The following is a 21,532-nucleotide window of genomic DNA, read 5'->3' as shown; positions in this document are numbered from 1 at the left end:
ACCTCTCCTTGTGTTAAGGGGATATGGGGATATCATCACCTCTCCTTGTGTTAAGGGGATATGGGGATATCATCACCTCTCCTTGTGTTAAGGGGATATCATCACCTCTCCTTGTGTTTAGGGGATATCATCACCTCTCCTTGTGTTTAGGGGATATCATCACCTCTCCTTGTGTTAAGGGGATATCATCACCTCTCCTTGTGTTAAGGGGATATCATCACCTCTCCTTGTGTTTAGGGGATATGGGGATATCATCACCTCTCCTTGTGTTAAGGGGATATCATCACCTCTCCTTGTGTTAAGGGGATATCATCACCTCTCCTTGTGTTAAGGGGATATCATCACCTCTCCTTGTGTTTAGGGGATATCATCACCTCTCCTTGTGTTTAGGGGATATCATCACCTCTCCTTGTGTTAAGGGGATATCATCACCTCTCCTTGTGTTAAGGGGATATCATCACCTCTCCTTGTGTTAAGGGGATATCATCACCTCTCCTTGTGTTAAGGGGATATCATCACCTCTCCTTGTGTTAAGGGGATATCATCACCTCTCCTTGTGGTAAGGGGATATCATCACCTCTCCTTGTGTTAAGGGGATATCATCACCTCTCCTTGTGTTAGGGGGATATGGGGATATCATCACCTCTCCTTGTGGTAAGGGGATATGGGGATATCATCACCTCTCCTTGTGTTAAGGGGATATGGGGATATCATCACCTCTCCTTGTGTTAAGGGGATATCATCACCTCTCCTTGTGTTAAGGGGATATCATCACCTCTCCTTGTGTTAAGGGGATATCATCACCTCTCCTTGTGTTAAGGGGATATCATCACCTCTCCTTGTGTTAAGGGGATATCATCACCTCTCCTTGTGTTAAGGGGATATCATCACCTCTCCTTGTGTTAAGGGGATATCATCACCTCTCCTTGTGTTAAGGGGATATCATCACCTCTCCTTGTGTTAAGGGGATATCATCACCTCTCCTTGTGTTAAGGGGATATGGGGATATCATTGTTTAGTTTCTTTGACATTCAGAAGCTGAGCTTCAACCTTCTATTGCCGAGGACACAAAAAAATATACTTTGCTTGGGAAGAAATTCTGTCGCTATCAATTAATTACGCTATTCACCTTCTGTACAAGAGAAAATGTTTAAACCGAAACAGCTTTTAGGGAAACACGTGTGACCTCTCCTTGTGTTAAGCCACGGAAGAAGTGCAGCAAGCAGTTAAAGCTTACATTGTTATGCCAAGGTGGGTCTACTGTCTGGGGTGGAAAGATAGGTCTACTCTGTCTGGGGTGGAAAGGTAGGTCTACTCTGTCTGGGGTGGAAAGGTAGGTCTACTGTCTGGGGTGGAAAGGTAGGTCCTACTCTGTCTGGGGTGGAAAGGTAGGTCCTACTCTGTCTGGGGTGGAAAGGTAGGTCCTACTCTGTCTGGGGTGGAAAGGTAGGTCTACTCTGTCTGGGGTGGAAAGGTAGGTCTACTCTGTCTGGGGTGGAAAAGTAGGTCTACTGTGTCTGGGGTGGAAAGGTAGTCCTACTCTGTCTGGGGTGGAAAGGTAGGTCTACTGTGTCTGGGGTGGAAAGGTAAGTCTACTGTCTGGGGTGGAAAGGTAGGTCTACTCTGTCTGGGGTGGAAAGGTAGGTCTACTCTGTCTGGGGTGGAAAGGTAGGTCTACTCTGTCTGGGGTGGAAAAGTAGGTCTACTGTGTCTGGGGTGGAAAGGTAGTCCTACTCTGTCTGGGGTGGAAAGGTAGGTCTACTGTGTCTGGGGTGGAAAGGTAAGTCTACTGTCTGGGGTGGAAAGGTAGGTCTACTCTGTCTGGGGTGGAAAGGTAGGTCTACTCTGTCTGGGGTGGAAAGGTAGGTCTACTCTGTCTGGGGTGGAAAAGTAGGTCTACTGTGTCTGGGGTGGAAAGGTAGGTCCTACTCTGTCTGGGGTGGAAAGGTAGGTCTACTCTGTCTGGGGTGGAAAGGTAGATCTACTCTGTCTGGGGTGGAAGGGTAGATCTACTCTGTCTGGGGTGGAAAGGTAGGTCTACTCTGTTTGGGGTGGAAAGGTAGGTCCTACTCTGTCTGGGGTGGAAAGGTAGGTCTACTCTGTCTGGGGTGGAAAGGTAGGACTACTCTCTGGGGTGGAAGGGTAGGTCCACTCTGTCTGGGGTGGAAAGGTAGGTCTACTGTCTGGGGTGGAAAGGTAGGTCCTACTCTGTCTGGGGTGGAAAGGTAGGTCTACTCTGTCTGGGGTGGAAAGGTAGGTCTACTCTGTCTGGGGTGGAAAGGTAGGTCTACTCTGTCTGTGGTGGAAAGGTAGTCCTACTCTGTCTGGGGTGGAAAGGTAGGTCTACTCTGTCTGGGGTGGAAAGGTAGGTCTACTCTGTCTGGGGTGGAAAGGTAGGTCTACTCTGTCTGGGGTGGAAAGGTAGGTCCCACTCTGCCTTGGGTGGAAAGGTAGGTCTACTCTGTCTGGGGTGGAAAGGTAGATCCACTCTGTCTGGGGTGGAAAGGTAGGTCCTACTCTGTCTGGGGTGGAAAGGTAGATCCACTCTGTCTGGGGTGGAAAGGTAGGTCTACTCTGTCTGGGGAATATATTTAGCTGAAGTGAGGGTCATTTCAGTAGAATATCTTTAGCTGAAGTGAGGGCCATTTCGGTATAATATATTTAGCTGAAGTGAGGGCCATTTCGGTAGAATATATTTAGCTGAAGTGAGAGCCATTTCGGTAGAATATATTTAGCTGAAGTGAGGGCCATTTCGGAAGAATATATTTAGCTGAAGTGAGGGTCATTTCAGTAGAATATATTTAGCTAAAGTGAGGGCCATTTCGGTAGAATATATTTAGCTGAAGTGAGGGCCATTTCGGTAGAATATATTTAGCTGAAGTGAGGGCAGAGAGGTCAGATTATCTCCATGTAGTCCTTTAATTTTCTGAAATACAACCCACTAGAAGCACAGACTGGAGTACAGATTGCAATCAAAACAGTATCAAATTGGATGAGCCATTCATATTAAACAGTTCCTTGCATAAGTTCCCAACCCACTTGGTATCTGCGCTACATTATCTGCAACACTTTTCCAACTCCAATGTCTCCTAACAAATGAATCTCCCAGTAGGAGCTGTGTGCTCCCACTCTGACACTCTGTCCCTAACACAGGAACTCATCAATCCTGTCTGTCTAACTGCCCATATCCTCCATTCTCCTAATTTCCTCCTGTTGCGTTGTGAAGGGAAGATCCATGACTTTACCGCAGGGGTGTAACAGAGCCCAGATGCAGTGAGGCAGGTTTGATTAAGAGTGTTAGAACCAGGGCAGGACAGAGGTGAGGCAACACACAGATCCAGCTTGAGCTTCTAAACCTCCAAGGTAATTACCATCCACTTGCACTGGGGCACAGATGCCAGCATCTCATTGGTCAGGGGCATAGATTGCACGGTCCAATTGGTCAGACTTCAGCAGCTTTGGGCAGACACAGCTTGCAGGCCCCGAGGGGTTCAGAGTAAGGTGTGCCAATGTCATTTTCAGCCTTTTTAGACACAGATTCTCAGTACATAAGGCCGAGGCTGAATAAGTGGGAGGCTTACCAAAAACTGTGGCTGCCAAGAAAATGTTTGGTGTAATGGGCTGTACAGCCTTGTATTAGACACGTTTATGTTCCGGATGAGAGACGCTACCTTTAGTACCCACAGTACCCCGAGCCCACCCTGTACTCAAGTACACCTCCTCAAGAACCTCACCACACCACGATATGATATGATATCTAAACAGGCCAGCCTGGTTACGTGAGCAGGTCCCCTTCTCATTTTCCATCTTTGTAAACGAGAGGAACAATCCAATTTACTATGGTAACACGTTTAGAATTCTGTACATCTCTAAGGACCATTTCACAACAACAAGATTATGCAAATCCAGCCAGAAAGAGAGAGGAGCTGTAGCTGGAAGGGACGTTGTATCTCATAAATACATCCTGCCACAACTTCCGCCAACCGCTACCTGCTTTACGGGCATGAAAGTCCTTTTCATCAAAACGCATTGGGAACCTGGGAACGCATTCTCAATGGTCCTCTGAAAACTTGACAATGACGAGCTCCTGTGAGGGGCTGATGGACGGTCCTCTGTGTAGTCAGACGTATTAAAACCCTGAGATGGGAGAGAGAGAGTGAGAGACACCTGAATCGAACACCTCTCCTCTCTCCAGGAGCACCGTCCCAGCCTAGACTCCTGAGAGGCTTTCATAAAAGACCTAGGATCCCATTCACCACTGACGACCATTGATTCAGTTTATTTTATGCAGGAGAGATGATTTCCCTGATGGCTGGTTTCATCAAAGCACATTGTGTGTGTGTGTGTGTGTGTGTGTGTGTGTGTGTGTGTGTGTGTGTGTGTGTGTGTGTGTGTGTGTGTGTGTGTGTGTGTGTGTGTGTGTGTGTGTGTGTGTGTGTGTGTGTGTGTGTGTGTGTGTGTGTGTGTGTGTGTGTGTGTGTGTGTGTGTGTGTGTGTGTGTGTGTGTGTGTGTGTGTGTGTGTGTGTGTGTGTGCGTGCGCGCGTGTGTGCGTGTGTGCGTGTGTGCGTGCGTGTAGAAAGCAGTCTACTACTCTAATGATACAGCTACCCTGACTACCTATTTAGAGTTTAGATATTGTTCCTGACACTGTCCCTCTCCACGGCATGCAGAGCTGTGGCCCTCAGCAAAACAAAAGGAACATCCCCACATCCTTTCATGTGCATATCTGATTTCATGTTTATGTACATATATTACAGATATAAATTTGCCATTAGGTTTCCGTCTGGGAATCACATCATGATGACAGTAAATCTGCCATTAGGTTTCCACCTGGGAATCACTTCATGATGACAGTAAATCTGCCATTAGGTTTCCATCTGGGAATCACATCATGATGACAGTAAATCTGCCATTAGGTTTCCACCTGGGAATCACTTCATGATGACAGTAAATCTGCCATTAGGTTTCCACCTGGGAATCACTTCATGATGACAGTAAATCTGCCATTAGGTTTCCACCTGGGAATCACTTCATGATGACAGTAAATCTGCCATTAGGTTTCCATCTGGGAATCACTTCATGATGACAGTAAATCTGCCATTAGGTTTCCACCTGGGAATCACTTCATGATGACAGGGAGAGAGAAGACCTGCTCTTTCATTGAGAGGAGGAAGTCAATGTTGACATGAATGAAACAGTTTAGAGGTGAAAGAAATCAAACTGAAACCTTTCCCTAGGGTCCAGCATTAAATCACACCTGGTTATATAAGGGCATGATAAAGGTTACAGTCTATCAACACTATTGATCCGTACACTGCACTCACACAAACACCATGTTCTCGAAATGTCAGGGCTGAGAAGGGTGCAGTGTGTGAAACCAAACACCTGGTAGTGTCACTTCAACCTGGGTAACGTTAAAGAGTTGTCTGGCGCTGATGGGAGGAATGTGTCTGTCTAAAGATGTAGTCTATAGGGCTGATGGGAGTCATGTGTCTGTCTAAAGATGTAGTCTATAGGGCTGATGGGAGTCATGTGTCTGTCTAAAGATGTAGGGCTGATGGGAGGAATGTGTCTGTCTAAAGATGTAGTCTATAGGGCTGATGGGAGGAATGTGTCTGTCTAAAGATGTAGGGCTGATGGGAGGAATGTGTCTGTCTAAAGATGTAGTCTATAGGGCTGATGGGAGTCATGTGTCTGTCTAAAGATGTAGGGCTGATGGGAGGAATGTGTCTGTCTAAAGATGTAGTCTATAGGGCTGATGGGAGGAATGTGTCTGTCTAAAGATGTAGTCTATAGGGCTGATGGGAGTCATGTGTCTGTCTAAAGATGTAGTTTATAGGGCTGATGGGAGTCATGTGTCTGTCTAAAGATGTAGTCTATAGGGCTGATGGGAGGAATGTGTCTGTCTAAAGATGTAGGGCTGATGGGAGGAATGTGTCTGTCTAAAGATGTAGGGCTGATGGGAGTCATGTGTCTGTCTAAAGATGTAGGGCTGATGGGAGGAATGTGTCTGTCTAAAGATGTAGTCTATAGGGCTGATGGGAGGAATGTGTCTGTCTAAAGATGTAGTCTATAGGGCTGATGGGAGGAATGTGTCTGTCTAAAGATGTAGTCTATAGGGCTGATGGGAGGAATGTGTCTGTCTAAAGATGTAGGGCTGATGGGAGTCATGTGTCTGTCTAAAGATGTAGGGCTGATGGGAGTCATGTGTCTGTCTAAAGATGTAGTCTATAGGGCTGATGGGAGTCATGTGTCTGTCTAAAGATGTAGTCTATAGGGCTGATGGGAGGAATGTGTCTGTCTAAAGATGTAGGGCTGATGGGAGTCATGTGTCTGTCTAAAGATGTAGTCTATAGGGCTGATGGGAGGAATGTGTCTGTCTAAAGATGTAGTCTATAGGGCTGATGGGAGGAATGTGTCTGTCTAAAGATGTAGGGCTGATGGGAGTCATGTGTCTGTCTAAAGATGTAGTCTATAGGGCTGATGGGAGGAATGTGTCTGTCTAAAGATGTAGTCTATAGGGCTGATGGGAGTCATGTGTCTGTCTAAAGATGTAGTCTATAGGGCTGATGGGAGGAATGTGTCTGTCTAAAGATGTAGTCTATAGGGCTGATGGGAGGAATGTGTCTGTCTAAAGATGTAGGGCTGATGGGAGGAATGTGTCTGTCTAAAGATGTAGGGCTGATGGGAGTCATGTGTCTGTCTAAAGATGTAGTCTATAGGGCTGATGGGAGTCATGTGTCTGTCTAAAGATGTAGTCTATAGGGCTGATGGGAGTCATGTGTCTGTCTAAAGATGTAGGGCTGATGGGAGGAATGTGTCTGTCTAAAGATGTAGTCTATAGGGCTGATGGGAGTCATGTGTCTGTCTAAAGATGTAGTCTATAGGGCTGATGGGAGGAATGTGTCTGTCTAAAGATGTAGTCTATAGGGCTGATGGGAGGAATGTGTCTGTCTAAAGATGTAGGGCTGATGGGAGGAATGTGTCTGTCTAAAGATGTAGTCTATAGGGCTGATGGGAGTCATGTGTCTGTCTAAAGATGTAGGGCTGATGGGAGGAATGTGTCTGTCTAAAGATGTAGGGCTGATGGGAGGAATGTGTCTGTCTAAAGATGTAGGGCTGATGGGAGTCATGTGTCTGTCTAAAGATGTAGTCTATAGGGCTGATGGGAGGAATGTGTCTGTCTAAAGATGTAGGGCTGATGGGAGGAATGTGTCTGTCTAAAGATGTAGTCTATAGGGCTGATGAGAGGAATGTGTCTGTCTAAAGATGTAGTCTATAGGGCTGATGGGAGTCATGTGTCTGTCTAAAGATGTAGGGCTGATGGGAGGAATGTGTCTGTCTAAAGATGTAGTCTATAGGGCTGATGGGAGGATTGTGTCTGTCTAAAGATGTAGTCTATAGGGCTGATGGGAGGAATGTGTCTGTCTAAAGATGTAGTCTATAGGGCTGATGGGAGGAATGTGTCTGTCTAAAGATGTAGTCTATAGGGCTGATGGGAGGAATGTGTCTGTCTAAAGATGTAGTCTATAGGGCTGATGGGAGGAATGTGTCTGTCTAAAGATGTAGTCTATAGGGCTGATGGGAGTCATGTGTCTGTCTAAAGATGTAGTTTATAGGGCTGATGGGAGTCATGTGTCTGTCTAAAGATGTAGTCTATAGGGCTGATGGGAGTCATGTGTCTGTCTAAAGATGTAGTCTATAGGGCTGATGGGAGGAATGTGTCTGTCTAAAGATGTAGGGCTGATGGGAGTCATGTGTCTGTCTAAAGATGTAGGGCTGATGGGAGTCATGTGTCTGTCTAAAGATGTAGGGCTGATGGGAGTCATGTGTCTGTCTAACGATGTAGTCTATAGGGCTGATGGGAGGAATGTGTCTGTCTAAAGATGTAGGGCTGATGGGAGGAATGTGTCTGTCTAACGATGTAGTCTATAGGGCTGATGGGAGGAATGTGTCTGTCTAAAGATGTAGGGCTGATGGGAGTCATGTGTCTGTCTAAAGATGTAGTCTATAGGGCTGATGGGAGTCATGTGTCTGTCTAAAGATGTAGGGCTGATGGGAGTCATGTGTCTGTCTAACGATGTAGTCTATAGGGCTGATGGGTGGAATGTGTCTGTCTAAAGATGTAGTCTATAGATGTCACGCCCTGACCATAGTAAGCTGTTTATTCTCTGTGTTGGTTGGGGCGTGATAGTGACTTGGGTGGGTCATCTAGGTGTTTTTGTATTTCTATGGTGGCCTTATATGGTTCTCAATCAGAGGCAGCTGTTTATCGTATTCTCTGATTGGGGATCATATTTAGGTAGCCATTTCCTCATATGTGTTGGTGGGATCTTGTCTATGTTTAGTAGCCTGTCAGCGCTAGTCGTATAGCTTCACGTGTCGTTTGTTAATTTTGTTGGTTGGTTCTGTGTTCATTCATTAACTCCTTGCAACTATAGGGGGTGCTATTTCGCATTAGCATAATTGTCTCTACAGATTAAACTGCCTAGTACTCAATTCTTGCTCGTACAATATGCATTTTATTATTATTATTGGATAGAAAACACTCTCTGGTTTCTATAGCCGTTTGAATTATGTCTCTGAGTGAAACAGAACTCATTCTACAGCACTTTTCCTCCCAGTGTGTGAGATTTAGACATCTTGGCCTCTGGTTCCAGATCAGTTTTTAAAGTCTCTGTTAATCCTATGAGATACAAACACTGCCCACGCCTTCCTCTAGATGTCAGTAAGTGATGACAATTTGAATGGAGTCTATTGCGCAATCACGGGGCTCTATAAATGACCAAAGACCGGAAGTAGGATTCCTTTGGAGTCTGCGCTCAACGCAAGAAGGATATCTGACTGGCCTTTTTCCAAGTCTTGGTTTAGCCAGTAATATAGCGTCGGTCATGTTTTTACTCGTTATAGGTGTTAGAAACATCATAATGTAGTTAATTTAAACCGTTTTATAGCAATTTATATCCGTTTAGTGCGATTTTGAGGCATTGCTTTGTAATAGACTTTGAAGCTCCGGGCACGTTTCGGGGTCCCGGTCGTACGTTAGTGAGCATTTCGACGGACAAGTGGACATCTTTCGACCAAAAGAAGATTAGACCCAAGAAAGGATCCTGTATTGCGCAACCTGTATTGAAAAGTAAGGATAATTTAAAAAATGTAATTCCGCGATTGTATTAAGAATTAAATTGTCTATCAATCGCTGTCCAACCTATATTTTTTAGTCAAGTTTATGAGTACTTATGTATAAGACTAGATCACTGTCTAATATGGTGCACGACATTTTCTGACCAGCTGTGCTACTTTTGTCATTGTCTAACCATGATTTTGGTGGCTACATATGCACATTTTCGAACAAACTGTATATGTATGTTGTAATATGATGTTACAGGAGTGTCATCTGAAGAATTCTGAGAAGGTTAGTGAAAAAATTAATATATTTTGGCGATGATACGATATCGCTCTCTTTGGCTAGAATCAATGCTCTGGTAACGTTTGCATATGTGGTATGCTAATATAATGATTTATTGTGTTTTCACTGTAAGACACTTAGAAAATATGAAATATTGTCTGTATTCACAGGATCTGTGTCTTTCGATTAGTGTATGCTGTGTATTTTTGCGAATGTTTGATGATTAGTAATTAGGTAATACACGTTGCTCTATGTATTTATTCTAGTCCATTTGTGACGGTGGGTGCAATTGTAAACTATTATATCTACCTGAAATATGCACATTTTTCTAACAAAACCTATCCTATACCATAAATATGTTATCAGACTGTCATCTGATGAGGTTTTTTCTTGGTTAGTGGCTATCAATATCTTAGTTTAGCCGAATTGGTGATAGCTACTGGTGTTGAGAGAAAATCGTGGACAAAGAAAAATTGTGATTTTTGCTAACGTGTTTAGCTAATAGATTTACATATTGTGTCTTCCCTGTAAAACATTTAAAAAATCTGAAATGGTGACTTGATTCACAAGATCTGTATCTTTCATTAGGTGTCTTGGACTTGTGATTTAATGATATTTAGATGCTACTATTTAATTGTGACGCTATGCTAGCGATGCTAATCAGTGTGGGGGGGTGGGGGGTGCTCCCGGATCCGGGGTAGAGGCTCGTTAGAGGTTAAAAGAGAATGCACGTATACCACGCTGGTCTACTCATTACGACGAGACATTAGGGCTAATGGAAAGAATTTGTCTGTCTAAAGCTGTTGTCAATAGGGCTCCTTAAGGAGCCATCTCGTTAACATGGAACCGGAGAAGAAGACAGAATTTTTACGTGCGCCCAGCCGATTGTGTTTTATAATTTTTTTATTTGCGTTTTTTGAACCTTATTATTATTATTTTTTGTATATAATGTTGCCGCTACCGTCTCTTATGACCAAAAATAACTTCTAGACATCAGGACTGCAATTACTCACCACGGACTAGCAGAATCCTTTTTCTCTTTTCACGACTCTGACTAGCCCGACACGAAGGACACGTTACTTCCTCGGGAACAGGCCCCGATCCCCGTGATCTGCGTGAAGAGGAAGCGGAGAAGGAGGGGACGAAGGTTGGGCTGCCTTCTGAGAGTTCGTAGGTGATCGAATAAACCCCCACTTGCCTCCATTCTGCTAGCAAACATGCAAACTTTGGAGAATAAAATCGTCAAGTTACGCGGAAGATTGAACTACCAACGGAACATTAAAAACTGTAACATCCTAAGCTTCACGGAGTCGTGGCTGAACGACGACAATATCAACAAACAGCAGGATAGAACAGTGGTGTCTGGTAAGAAAAGGGGCGGCGGCCTATGTATTTTTATAAACAACAGCTGGTGCAGGATATCTAAGGAAGTCTTGAGCTATTGCTCGCCTGAGGTAGAGTTTCTCATGATAAACTGTAGACCACACTACCTACCGAGAGCGTGTTTATCTGTACTCTTTGTAGCTGGTTACATACCACCACAGTCAGAGGCTGGTACTAAGACAGCATTGAATGAGCTTTATTCCGCCATAAGCAAACAAGAAAACATCTCTCCTAGAAGCCGGTGAATTTAATGCAGAGAAACTTAAATCCGCTTTACCAAATGTATATCAGCATGCTAAATGTGCAACCAGAGGAAAAATAACTCTGGACCACCTATACTCCACACACAGAGACACATACAAAGCTCTCCCTCGCCCTCCATTTGGCAAATCTGACCATAGTTCTATCCTCATGTGTCCTGCTTACAAGCAAAAATTGAAGCAGGAAGCACCAGTGACTCGGTCAATAAAAAAGTGGTCAGAGGAAGCAGATGCTAAGCTACAGGACTGATTTGCTAGCTGAGACTGGAATACGTTCCGGGATTCCTCCAATGGCATTGAGGAGTACACCACATCAGTCATTGGCTTCTTCAATAAGTGCATCGATGACGTCGTCCACACAGTGACCGTACGTACATACCCAACCAGAAGCCATGGATTGCAGGCAGCATCCACACTGAGCTAAAGGATAGAGCTGCTGCTTTCAAGGAGCAGGACTCTAACATGGAATCTTATAAGAAATCCCACTATGCCCTCCGACGAACCATCAACCAGGCAAAGCATCAATACAGGACTAAGATCGAATCGTACTACACCGGCTCTGACGCTCGCCGGATGTGGCAGGGCTCGCAAACTATTACAGACTACAAAAGGAATCACAGCTGAGAGCTGCCCAGTGACACAAGCCTACCAGATGAGCTAAACTACTTCTATGCTCGCTGCGAGGCAAATAACACTGAAACATGCATGAGAGCACCAGCTGTTCCAGAAGACTGTGTGATCACGCTGTCCGTAGCCAATAAGACCTTTAAACAGTTCAACATTCACAAGGCCGCAGGGTCAGACGGATTACCAGGACCTGTCCTGCGAGCATGCGCTGACCAACTGGCAAGTGTCTTCACTGACATTTTCAACCTGTCCCTGTCTGAGTCTGTAATACCAACATGTTTCAAGCAGACCACCATAGTCCATGTGCCCAAGAACACTAAGGTAACATGCATAAATTACAACCAACCCGTAGCACTCACATCTGTAGCCATGAAGTGCTTTGAAAGGCTGGTCATGGCTCACATCGACACCGTCATCCCAGAAACCCTAGACCCACTCCGATTGGCATATCGCACCAACAGATCCACAGATGATGCAATCTCTATTGCACTCCACACTATCCTTTCTCACCTAGACAAAAGGAACACCTATGTGAGAATGCTATTCATTGACTACAGCTCAGTGTTCAACATCACAGTGCCCTCAAAGCTCATCAATAAGCTAAGGACCCTGGGACTAAACACCTCCCTCTGCAACTGGACCCTGGAGTTCATGATGGGCCGCCCTCAGGTGGTAAGGGTAGGTAACAACACATCCGCCACACTGATCCTCAACACGGGGGCACCTCAGGGGTGCGTGCTCAGTCCCCTCCTGTACTCCCTCTTCACTCATGACTGCACGGCCAGGTACGACTCCAACACCATCATTACATTTGCCGATGACACAACAGTTGTAGGCCTGATCACCGACAACAACGAGACAGCCTATAGAGAGGAGGTCAGAGACCTGGCCATGTGGTGCCAGGACAACAACTTCTCCCTCAATGTGATCAAGACAAAGGAGATGATTGTGGACTACAGGAAAAAGAGGACTGAGCACGCTCCCATTCTCATTGACGGGCTGCAGTGGAGCAGGTTGAGAGCATCAAGGTGTCTACATCACCAACAAACTAACATGGTCCAAGCACAACAAGACAGTCGTGAAGAGGGCACAACAAAACCTACTCCCCCTCAGGAGACTGAAAAGATTTGGTATTGGTCCTCAGATCCTCCAAAGGTTCTACAGCTGTACCATTGAGAGCATCCTGACTGGTTGCATCACTGCCCGGTATGGCAACTGCTCGACATCTGACCGCAAGGCACTACAGAGGGAACGGCCCAGTACATCACTGTGGCCAGGATTCCTGCCATCCAGGACCTCTATACCAGGCTGTGTCAGAGGAAGGCCCTAAAAATGTTCAAAGAATCCATCCACCCTCCCTGGTCATAGACCGCTCTCTCTGCGGTACCGAAGCGTCAAGTCTAGTTCCTAGAGGCTTCTAAACAGCTTCTACCCCCAAGTCATAAGACTCCTGAACATCTAGTCAAATGGCTGCCCAGACTATTTGCAGAGAGGGGTGAGGAGGGTCCAGGGAGAGGGGTGACAAGGGTCCAGTTAAAGGGGGAAGAGGGTCCAGGAGGGAGGTGAGGAGGGTCCAGGGAGAGGGGTGACGAGGGTCCAGGGAGAGGGGTGACGAGGGTCCAGGGAGAGAGGGGAGAAGGGTCCAGGGAGAGGGGGGAGGAGGGTCCAGGGAGAGGGGGGAGGAGGGTCCAGGGAGAGTAGGAGGGATGGTCCATGGGGAGAGCAGAGGAGAGTCCAGGGAAAACGGGGTGACCCGTGTGAGAGTAGGTCAGATGGGTCGAGTGTGAGGAGTGTCATGACTCTTCTTTGAGGATCCAAAGATCAGGACTGTTGATCAGCGTCTATAGAGCTTGAGAGGAGAGGTTGAGTCTATCTCAACTGCAGAGGGGGGAGGGATTGATGTGGGGGTTTTATGACACCTCTATACCAGGACCTCTAACAATCACTGTTACGGTTGAGTAGCAGGCCTACCAAGACTGTTTCAGCGTTACTCTGAACCGATCTCTCTTTTGACGAACATACCAAAACTGTTTCAAGGACAGCTTTTTTCCATCTACGTAACATTGAAAAAATCAGAAACTTTCTGTCCAAAAATTATGGAGAAAAATTTACCCATGCTTTTGTTACTTCTAGGTTAGACTACTGCAATGCTCTACTTTCCGGCTACCCGGATAAAGCACTAAATAAACTTCAGTTAGCGCTAAATACGGCTGCTAGAATCCTGACTGGAACCAAAAAATGTGATCATATTACTCCAGTGCTAGCCTCCCTACACTGGCTTCCTGTTAAAACTTCTTGATGCACGTATTCCTTTAGCGGGATCATTTTCGTAAACAACCGCTGAATTGCAGAGCACCAAATGTAAAAAAAATACTAAAAATATTTATTTTCATGAAATCACAAGTGAAATATATCAAAACCTAGCTTAGCTATTTTTTAATCCACCTATCTTATTAGATTTTGAAAATATGCTTTACAGAGAAAGCAATCCAAGCGTTTGTGAGTTTATCGATCACAAGACAAAACATTAAGAACACCTAGCAGCTATGTAGATTGGTCACGAAATCCAGAAAAGCAATAAAATTAATCGCTTACCTTTGATGATCTTCGGATGTTTGCACTCAAGAGACTTCCAGTTACACAATAAATGTTCCTTTATATCAAAATACTTGCTTGGCGCGTTATGTTCAGTATTCCACAGCCTTAGAGAGGTCATCAAGGCTTGACGAAAGTTCCATATTGTATCCGTAAAGGTCGTAGAAACATGTCAAAAGTTTTTAATAATCAATCCTCAGGTTGTTTTTAACATCAATAATCGATCATATTTCAACCGGACTGTAAACTATTCAAATCTGGAGAGAAAGAAAATGTAGAGCAACCAGTGTCGCGCGCAAGAACTAATGGAGGGACATCCATCTCCACCATCATTCACTGACGCGTTTTGATAAATCTCGCTCATTTTTCAAAATAAAAGCTTGAAACTATGTCTAAAGACTGTTCACACCCTGAGGAGGCCACAGGAAAAGGAATCTGATGGATATCCCTTTAAATGGAGGATAGGCAGGCAATGGAACAGGGATTTTTCAAAATAGAGGTCACTTCCGGGTTGGATTTTTTCAGGTTTCCCCCCCAGAATCAGTTCTGTTATACTCACAGACAATATTTTGACAGTTTTGGAAACTTTAGAGTGTTTTCAATCCTACTTTGTCAATTATATGTTTATTATATTATATTCTAGCATTTGGACCTGAGAAATAGGCAGCTTACAATGGGAACGTTATTTTTCCAAACATAACAATTCTGCCCCCTAGTTTCAAGAGGGCAAGGCCTGATTTCAAGGTTTTACTGCTAACCTACAAAGCATTACATGGGCTTGCTCCTACCTATCTTTCCGAGTTGGTCCTGCCGTACATACCTACACGTACGCTACGGTCACAAGACGCAGGCCTCCTGTTTGTCCCTAGAATTTCTAAGCAAACAGCTGGAGGCAGGGCTTTCTCCTATAGAGCTTCATTTTTATGGAATGGTCTGCCTACCCATGTGAGAGACGCAGACTCGGTCTCAACCTTTAAGTCTTTACTGAAGACTCATCTCTTCAGTGGGTCATATGATTGAGTGTAGTCTGGCCCAGGAGTGTGAAGGTGAACGGAAAGACTGGAGCAACGAACCGCCCTTGCTGTCTCTGCCTGGCCGGTTCCCCTCTCTCCACTGGGTTTCTCTGCTTCTAACCCTATTACAGGGGCTGAGTCACTGGCTTACTGGTGCTCTTTCATGCAGTCCCCAGGAGGGGTGCGTCACTTGAGTGTGTTGAGTCACTGACGTGATCTTCCTGTCTGGGTTGTCGCCCCCCCTTGGGTTGTGCCGTGGCGGAGATCTTTGTGGGCTGTACTCGGCCTTGTCTCAGGATGGTAAGTTGGTGGTTGAAGTTATCCCTCTAGTGGTGTGGGGGCTGTGCTTTGGCAAAGTGGGTGGGGTTATATCCTTCCTGTTTGGCCCTGTCCGGGGGTATCATCGGATGGGGCCACAGTGTCTACTGAACCCTCCTGTCTCAGCCTACAGTATTTATGCTGCAGTAGTTTATGTGTCGCCGGGCTAGGGTCAGTTTGTTATATCTGGAATACTTCTCCTGTCTTATCCGGTGTCCTGTGTGAATTTAAGTATGCTCTCTCTAATTCTCTCTTTCTCTCTCTCGGAGGACCTGAGCCCAAGGACCATGCCTCAGGACTACCTGGCATGATGACTCCTTGCTGTCCCCAGTCCACCTGGCCGTGCTGCTGCTCCAGTTTCAACTGTCCTGCCTGCGGCTATGGAACCCTGACCTGTTCACCGGACGTGCTACCTGTCCCAGACCTGCTGTTTTCAACTTTCTAGAGACAGCAGGAGCGGTAGAGATACTCTTAATGATCTCTTTGTGATCGGCTATGAAAAACCAACTGACATTTACTCCTGAGGTGCTGACTTGCTGCAACCTCGACAACTACTGTGATTATTATTATTTGACCATGCTGGTCATTTATGAACATTTGAACATCTTGGCCATGTTCTGTTATAATCCTCACAGCCAGAAAAGGACTGGCCACCCCTCATAGCCGGGTTCCTCTCTACGTTTCTTCCTATGTTTTGGCCTTTCTAGGGAGTTTTTCCTAGCCACCGTGCTTCTACACCTGCATTGCTTGCTGTTTGGGGTTTTAGGCTAGGTTTCTGTACAGCACTTTGAGATATCAGCTGATGTAAGAAGGGCTATATAAATACATTTGATTTGATTTGATTTGATCCTCAATTTCTTGGCAATTTCTCGCATGGAATAGCATTCATTCCTCAGAACAAGAAAAGACTGACGAGTTTCAGAAGAAAGTATTTTGTTTCTGGCCATTTTGAGCCTGTAATCGAAGGCCAGTTTTATTGCTTCTTTAATCAGAACAAAAGTTTTCAGCTGTGCTAACATAATTGCAAAAGGGTTTGCTAATGATCAATTAGCCTTTTAAAATTATAAACTTGGATTAGCTAACACAACGTGCCATTGGAACACAGGAGTGATGGTTGCTGATAATGGGCCTCTGTAGATATTCCATAAAAAAATCTGCCGTTTTCAGCTACAATAGTCATTTACAACATTAACAATGTCTACACTGTATTTCTGATCGATTTGATGTTATTTTATTGGACAAAAATGTAATTGTCTTTCAAGAACAAGGACATTTCTAATTGACCTCAAACTTTTGAACGGTAGTGTAAATTCTTGAGTTAATTCGGGAGACGATAACTCATTAAACAACTTCTCCCGTGGTGCCCCAAATTCCTAATGAGTTAATTGTTACATTATTAATTTAATCGGGTAACAATTAAACATATTAGATATGTTGGATAATTATTTGATAAATAACAGTCATCACATTAATGAGAGTCACAACAGGAAGTGAAAGGTGTGAGTCTCACCATCTGTTCTGAGTGTGAGTGGCGTGGGCGGGCTGAGGACCCTGGCGTTGGTCACCGTGTTCTTCACCAGACAGATGTAGCTGCCCACGTCGCTAGGCTGCACCTTGGAGACATACAGGTTGCCCGTTACCTGGGAGATGAACCGCCGGCTGTCCTCGGCAACAAATGACGGGAACTCGTTGAAAACCCAGGTGTAGATAATCTCTGGGGAAGAGAAGACAAGATGAGTTAGACACACACACAGAGATAGAGATGAGCCTAATGACCAGAGAACCCTAAGGTCTCCAAGTCACCTGGAGTTCCCCTGCCAGGAAGAGGGCACCTCCAGTAATCCTGGGGTTTGGTCATGTTTTATACTGTCAAGGGGATATATATATACAGTATATCTGTGGAAATCTGTCCTTTGGTTTGATGAATCCAAATGTTGGATTTTTGGTTCCAACCGCTGTGTATTTGTGAGATGCAGACTAGGTGAACGGATGACCTCTGCATGTGTGGTTCCCACCGTGAAGCATGGAGGAGGGAGTGTGATGTTTTGGGGGTGCTTTGCTGGTGACACTGTCTGTGATTTATATAGAATTCAAGGCACACTTAACCAGCATGGCTACCACAGCATTCTGCAGCGATATGCCGTCCCATCTGGTTTGCACTATCATTTCTATCATTTATTTTTCAACAGGACAATGACCCAACAATCCTCCAGGCTGTGTAAGGGCTATTTGACCAAGAAGGAGAGTGATGGAGTGCTGCATCAGATGACCTGGCCACTACAATCCCCTGACCTCAACCCAATGGAGATGGTTTGGGATGAGTTGGACAGCAGAGTGAAGGAAAAGCAGTCAACAAGTGCTCAGCATATGTGGGACCTACTTCAAGACTGTTGGAAAAGCATTGCAGGTGAAGCTGGTTGAGAGAATGCCAAGACTGTGCAAAGCTGATATGTCATAGGGTATAACTCATAGGGTATAACTCATGGGGTATAACTCATGTGGTATAACTCATGGGGTATAACTCATAGGGTATAACTCATGGGGTATAACTCATGTGGTATAACTCATGGGGTATAACTCATAGGGTATAACTCATAGGGTATAACTCATAGGGTATAACTCATAGGGTATAACTCATGTGGTATAACTCATGGGGTATAACTCATAGGGTATAACTCATAGGGTATAACTCATGGGGTATAACTCATAGGGTATAACTCATAGGGTATAACTCATGGGGTATAACTCATGGGGTATAACTCATGGGGTATAACTCATGGGGTATAACTCATAGGGTATAACTCATGGGGTATAACTCATAGGGTATAACTCATGGGGTATAACTCATAGGGTATAACTCATAGGGTATAACTCATGGGGTATAACTCATGGGGTATAACTCATGGGGTATAACTCATGGGGTATAACTCATGGGGTATAACTCATGGGGTACTGTATAACTCATCGCTGTCGCTGGCTGGCAGACTGCTGCATAAATATGCATATACATTAACTATATATACATTAAATATATATAAATTAACTAGATATAATTTTATTATTCTGTTTGATGTCACACTGAGTTACAAATTGAAACCACAGTAAATTAACAAGTTCCCACGCTGGCATGGAACAAAATTATATGTTTTCCTCGTGTGTGTGTGTGTGTGTGTGTGTGTGTGTGTGTGTGTGTGTGTGTGTGTGTGTGTGTGTGTGTGTGTGTGTGTGTGTGTGTGTGTGTGTGTGTGTGTGTGTGTGTGTGTGTGTGTGTGTGTGAGATTGTGTGTCCAACATAGTTCAGATACAGAGTAGAAGACTGCTGTCTGTACGGACACAATCATTTGTTCATCACCGATTCATCTACAATATATTTTTTTGCATGAATTTCACAGCCGATTAATTTCAGTGTTTAAAATGTGTACATACTTCAGGTTGTGTGAGCCAGACTGATACACCACACACACACATCCTCCCCACTTCCCTTTATAGTGCACTACTTTAGACCAGGGCCTATATGGTGCCATTAGCGATCTGGGCGTAAGTAGTGCACTGTATTGGGAATAGGGTGCAGTTTGGGATTCTCCTGCAACTAAATGCTTCACCAATAACTGTTGTGTTAATGAAGCTCTGACTCCTCCAAGGCAACGCATGTTATTCTATAGAATGTCTGTTATCCAATACAATGTATGTGATTCTATGGACAGAACAAATAGCTGTAGATTACATTAGTGTGTTTAGGCTTGAACCTTACTGGAAAAGATTTCCAGTTAACTAATGGTGTGATATATCCAATGTGTATTCACTAGTGTGCACTAGTGTTCAGGTGTGATATCTCCAATGTGTATTCACTAGTGTACACTAGTGTTCAGGTGTGATATATCCAAGGGGTATTCACTAGTGTTCAGGTGTGATATATCCAAGGTGTGTTCACTAGTGTTCAGGTGTGATATATCCAAGGTGTATTCACTAGTGTTCACGAGTGTTCAGGTGTGATATATCCAAGGGGTATTCACTAGTGTTCAGGTGTGATATATCCAAGGTGTATTCACTAGTGTTCACGAGTGTTCAGGTGTGATATATCCAAGGGGTATTCACTAGTGTTCAGGTGTGATATATCCAAGGTGTATTCACTAGTGTTCACGAGTGTTCAGGTGTGATATATCCAAGGGGTATTCACTAGTGTTCAGGTGTGATATTTCCAAGATTTATTCATTTTTGACGAAATGTTCAGATGAAAACAAATCACTAAATAAACTTGAATGTTGAACTATAAGGAATACATTTCCAATTAAGAACAAGCAAAGGAATGATTGGCACAACTGAAGCAAACTACTGCAACTAAAATACACAAAGGTCGTCTATTAGTTACTAACTTCACAGAAGCATCTTCTCATTGATCAAAAAACAAAACTACCCATCAGAGCCAAAGCCATAAAATTGAAAATAATAACCTTTTTCACATTCCACTGCGTCCAAATTATTTTCAATTCCCTCACTGTTCTAAGTTCCCTGTCATCTCCAAATGATAATAGCTTTGAATCCTCCTACAACACAATCCAAATAATGAATTTTTAAATTGTTTTATTTCACCTTTATTTAACCAGGTAGGCAAATTGAGAACACGTTCTCATTTACAATTGCGACCTGGCCAAGATAAAGCAAAGCAGTTCGACACATACAACAACACATAGTTACACATGGAGTAAAACAAACATACAGTCAATAATACAGTGAAAAATAAGTCTATATACAATATGAGCAAGTGAGGTGAGATAAGGGAGGTGAAGGCAAACAAAATATATATATAAATAAATAAAAATATAAAAAGGCCATGGTGGCGAAGTAAATACAATATAGCAAGTAAAAAAAATAAAAAAAATAAAAAAAAATAATAATAAAATAAATAACAAATAAAAAAACAAAAAAATATAGAAAATATATAAAAAAAAATTTAAAAAACGATTAAATAAATTAAAAAAAAACACTGGAATGGTTGTTTTGCAGTGGAATAAGGTGCAAAGTAGAGATAGAAATAATGGGGTGCAAAGGAGCAAAATAAATAAATACAGTAGGTAAAGAGGTAGTTGTTTGGGCTAAATTATAGATGGGCTATGTACAGGTGCAGTAATCTATAAGCTGCTCTGAAAGCTGGTGCTTAAAGCTAGTGAGGTAGATAAGTGTTTCCAGTTTCAAAATAAATCAACCTCTACATTTAGCTTCATTTTCCCTTTATAAAGTGTATAATTATGCTCACTGCATAACATCTCTAAATAGTACTTCTCATTAAACTCCCAAATAATTAAAGGGGCAGTCTGCATTTCAAACAACAACCAAGTTACCACCCCCCCACTGTTTTGGCACATTTCTGAGGGATGGAGAAATGTAACTACTCTCAAATTCATAGACAGAGCTACGGATGAAAGGACTGACCATCCATGATATCAACATTATAGTTTAAAACATGTTTTGAGGCTATACAGCTTTTTTTTTTTTTACAATTAGATGGTTTACAAAAAATAAGCTTAGAAAACAAGATTATATTTTGAGTTATGATGTGGGTACCATAGTTGGTAATTTAATAGTTATATTCTTCCAGAATCTATGACTATATATTATTAATATATACCAAGAAAGATATGCATGTACACACATATTGCCCCTTTAAACAAGCTTGCAAATACTAAATGGATACTATTCATGACTACGTCAGTCCATCCCCAAACTTCACAAGGCTATGCCTTCATTGTGATAACTTGACATACAAGCCCAGTGTTCTGTAGTCACCTTCACATTACATGCTAAATATTCATTTATTCAATGTATACTATATTGATCGAGTCAATCAAACGATGCCTGCTACAATCTCTGTACCAATCAATCAAGCAAGCAAATGTATTTATAAAGCCCTTTTTACATCAGTCAATGT

General features: G+C 43.6%; 1 protein-coding gene across 4 annotated transcripts in view; it reads right to left on the bottom strand.

Moving 5' to 3' along the window:
• The window catches only part of LOC129831624 (contactin-5-like), an 804,231-nt gene that overhangs the window by 268,993 nt on the left and 513,706 nt on the right, over positions 1-21,532 (bottom strand). For all 4 annotated transcript variants that reach the window (XM_055894962.1, XM_055894963.1, XM_055894964.1 and 1 more), the window contains one exon: positions 17,117-17,320. In XM_055894962.1, the coding sequence (XP_055750937.1) occupies positions 17,117-17,320 (204 nt within the window). The remainder of the gene's footprint in view (positions 1-17,116; positions 17,321-21,532) is intronic.

This window comes from Salvelinus fontinalis, chromosome 33, assembly GCF_029448725.1.
Source record: "Salvelinus fontinalis isolate EN_2023a chromosome 33, ASM2944872v1, whole genome shotgun sequence".
NCBI classification, from domain to species: domain Eukaryota; kingdom Metazoa; phylum Chordata; class Actinopteri; order Salmoniformes; family Salmonidae; genus Salvelinus; species Salvelinus fontinalis.
Note: the sequence above shows the minus strand (reverse complement) of the source record. Positions and strands in the feature narration are given on the sequence as shown.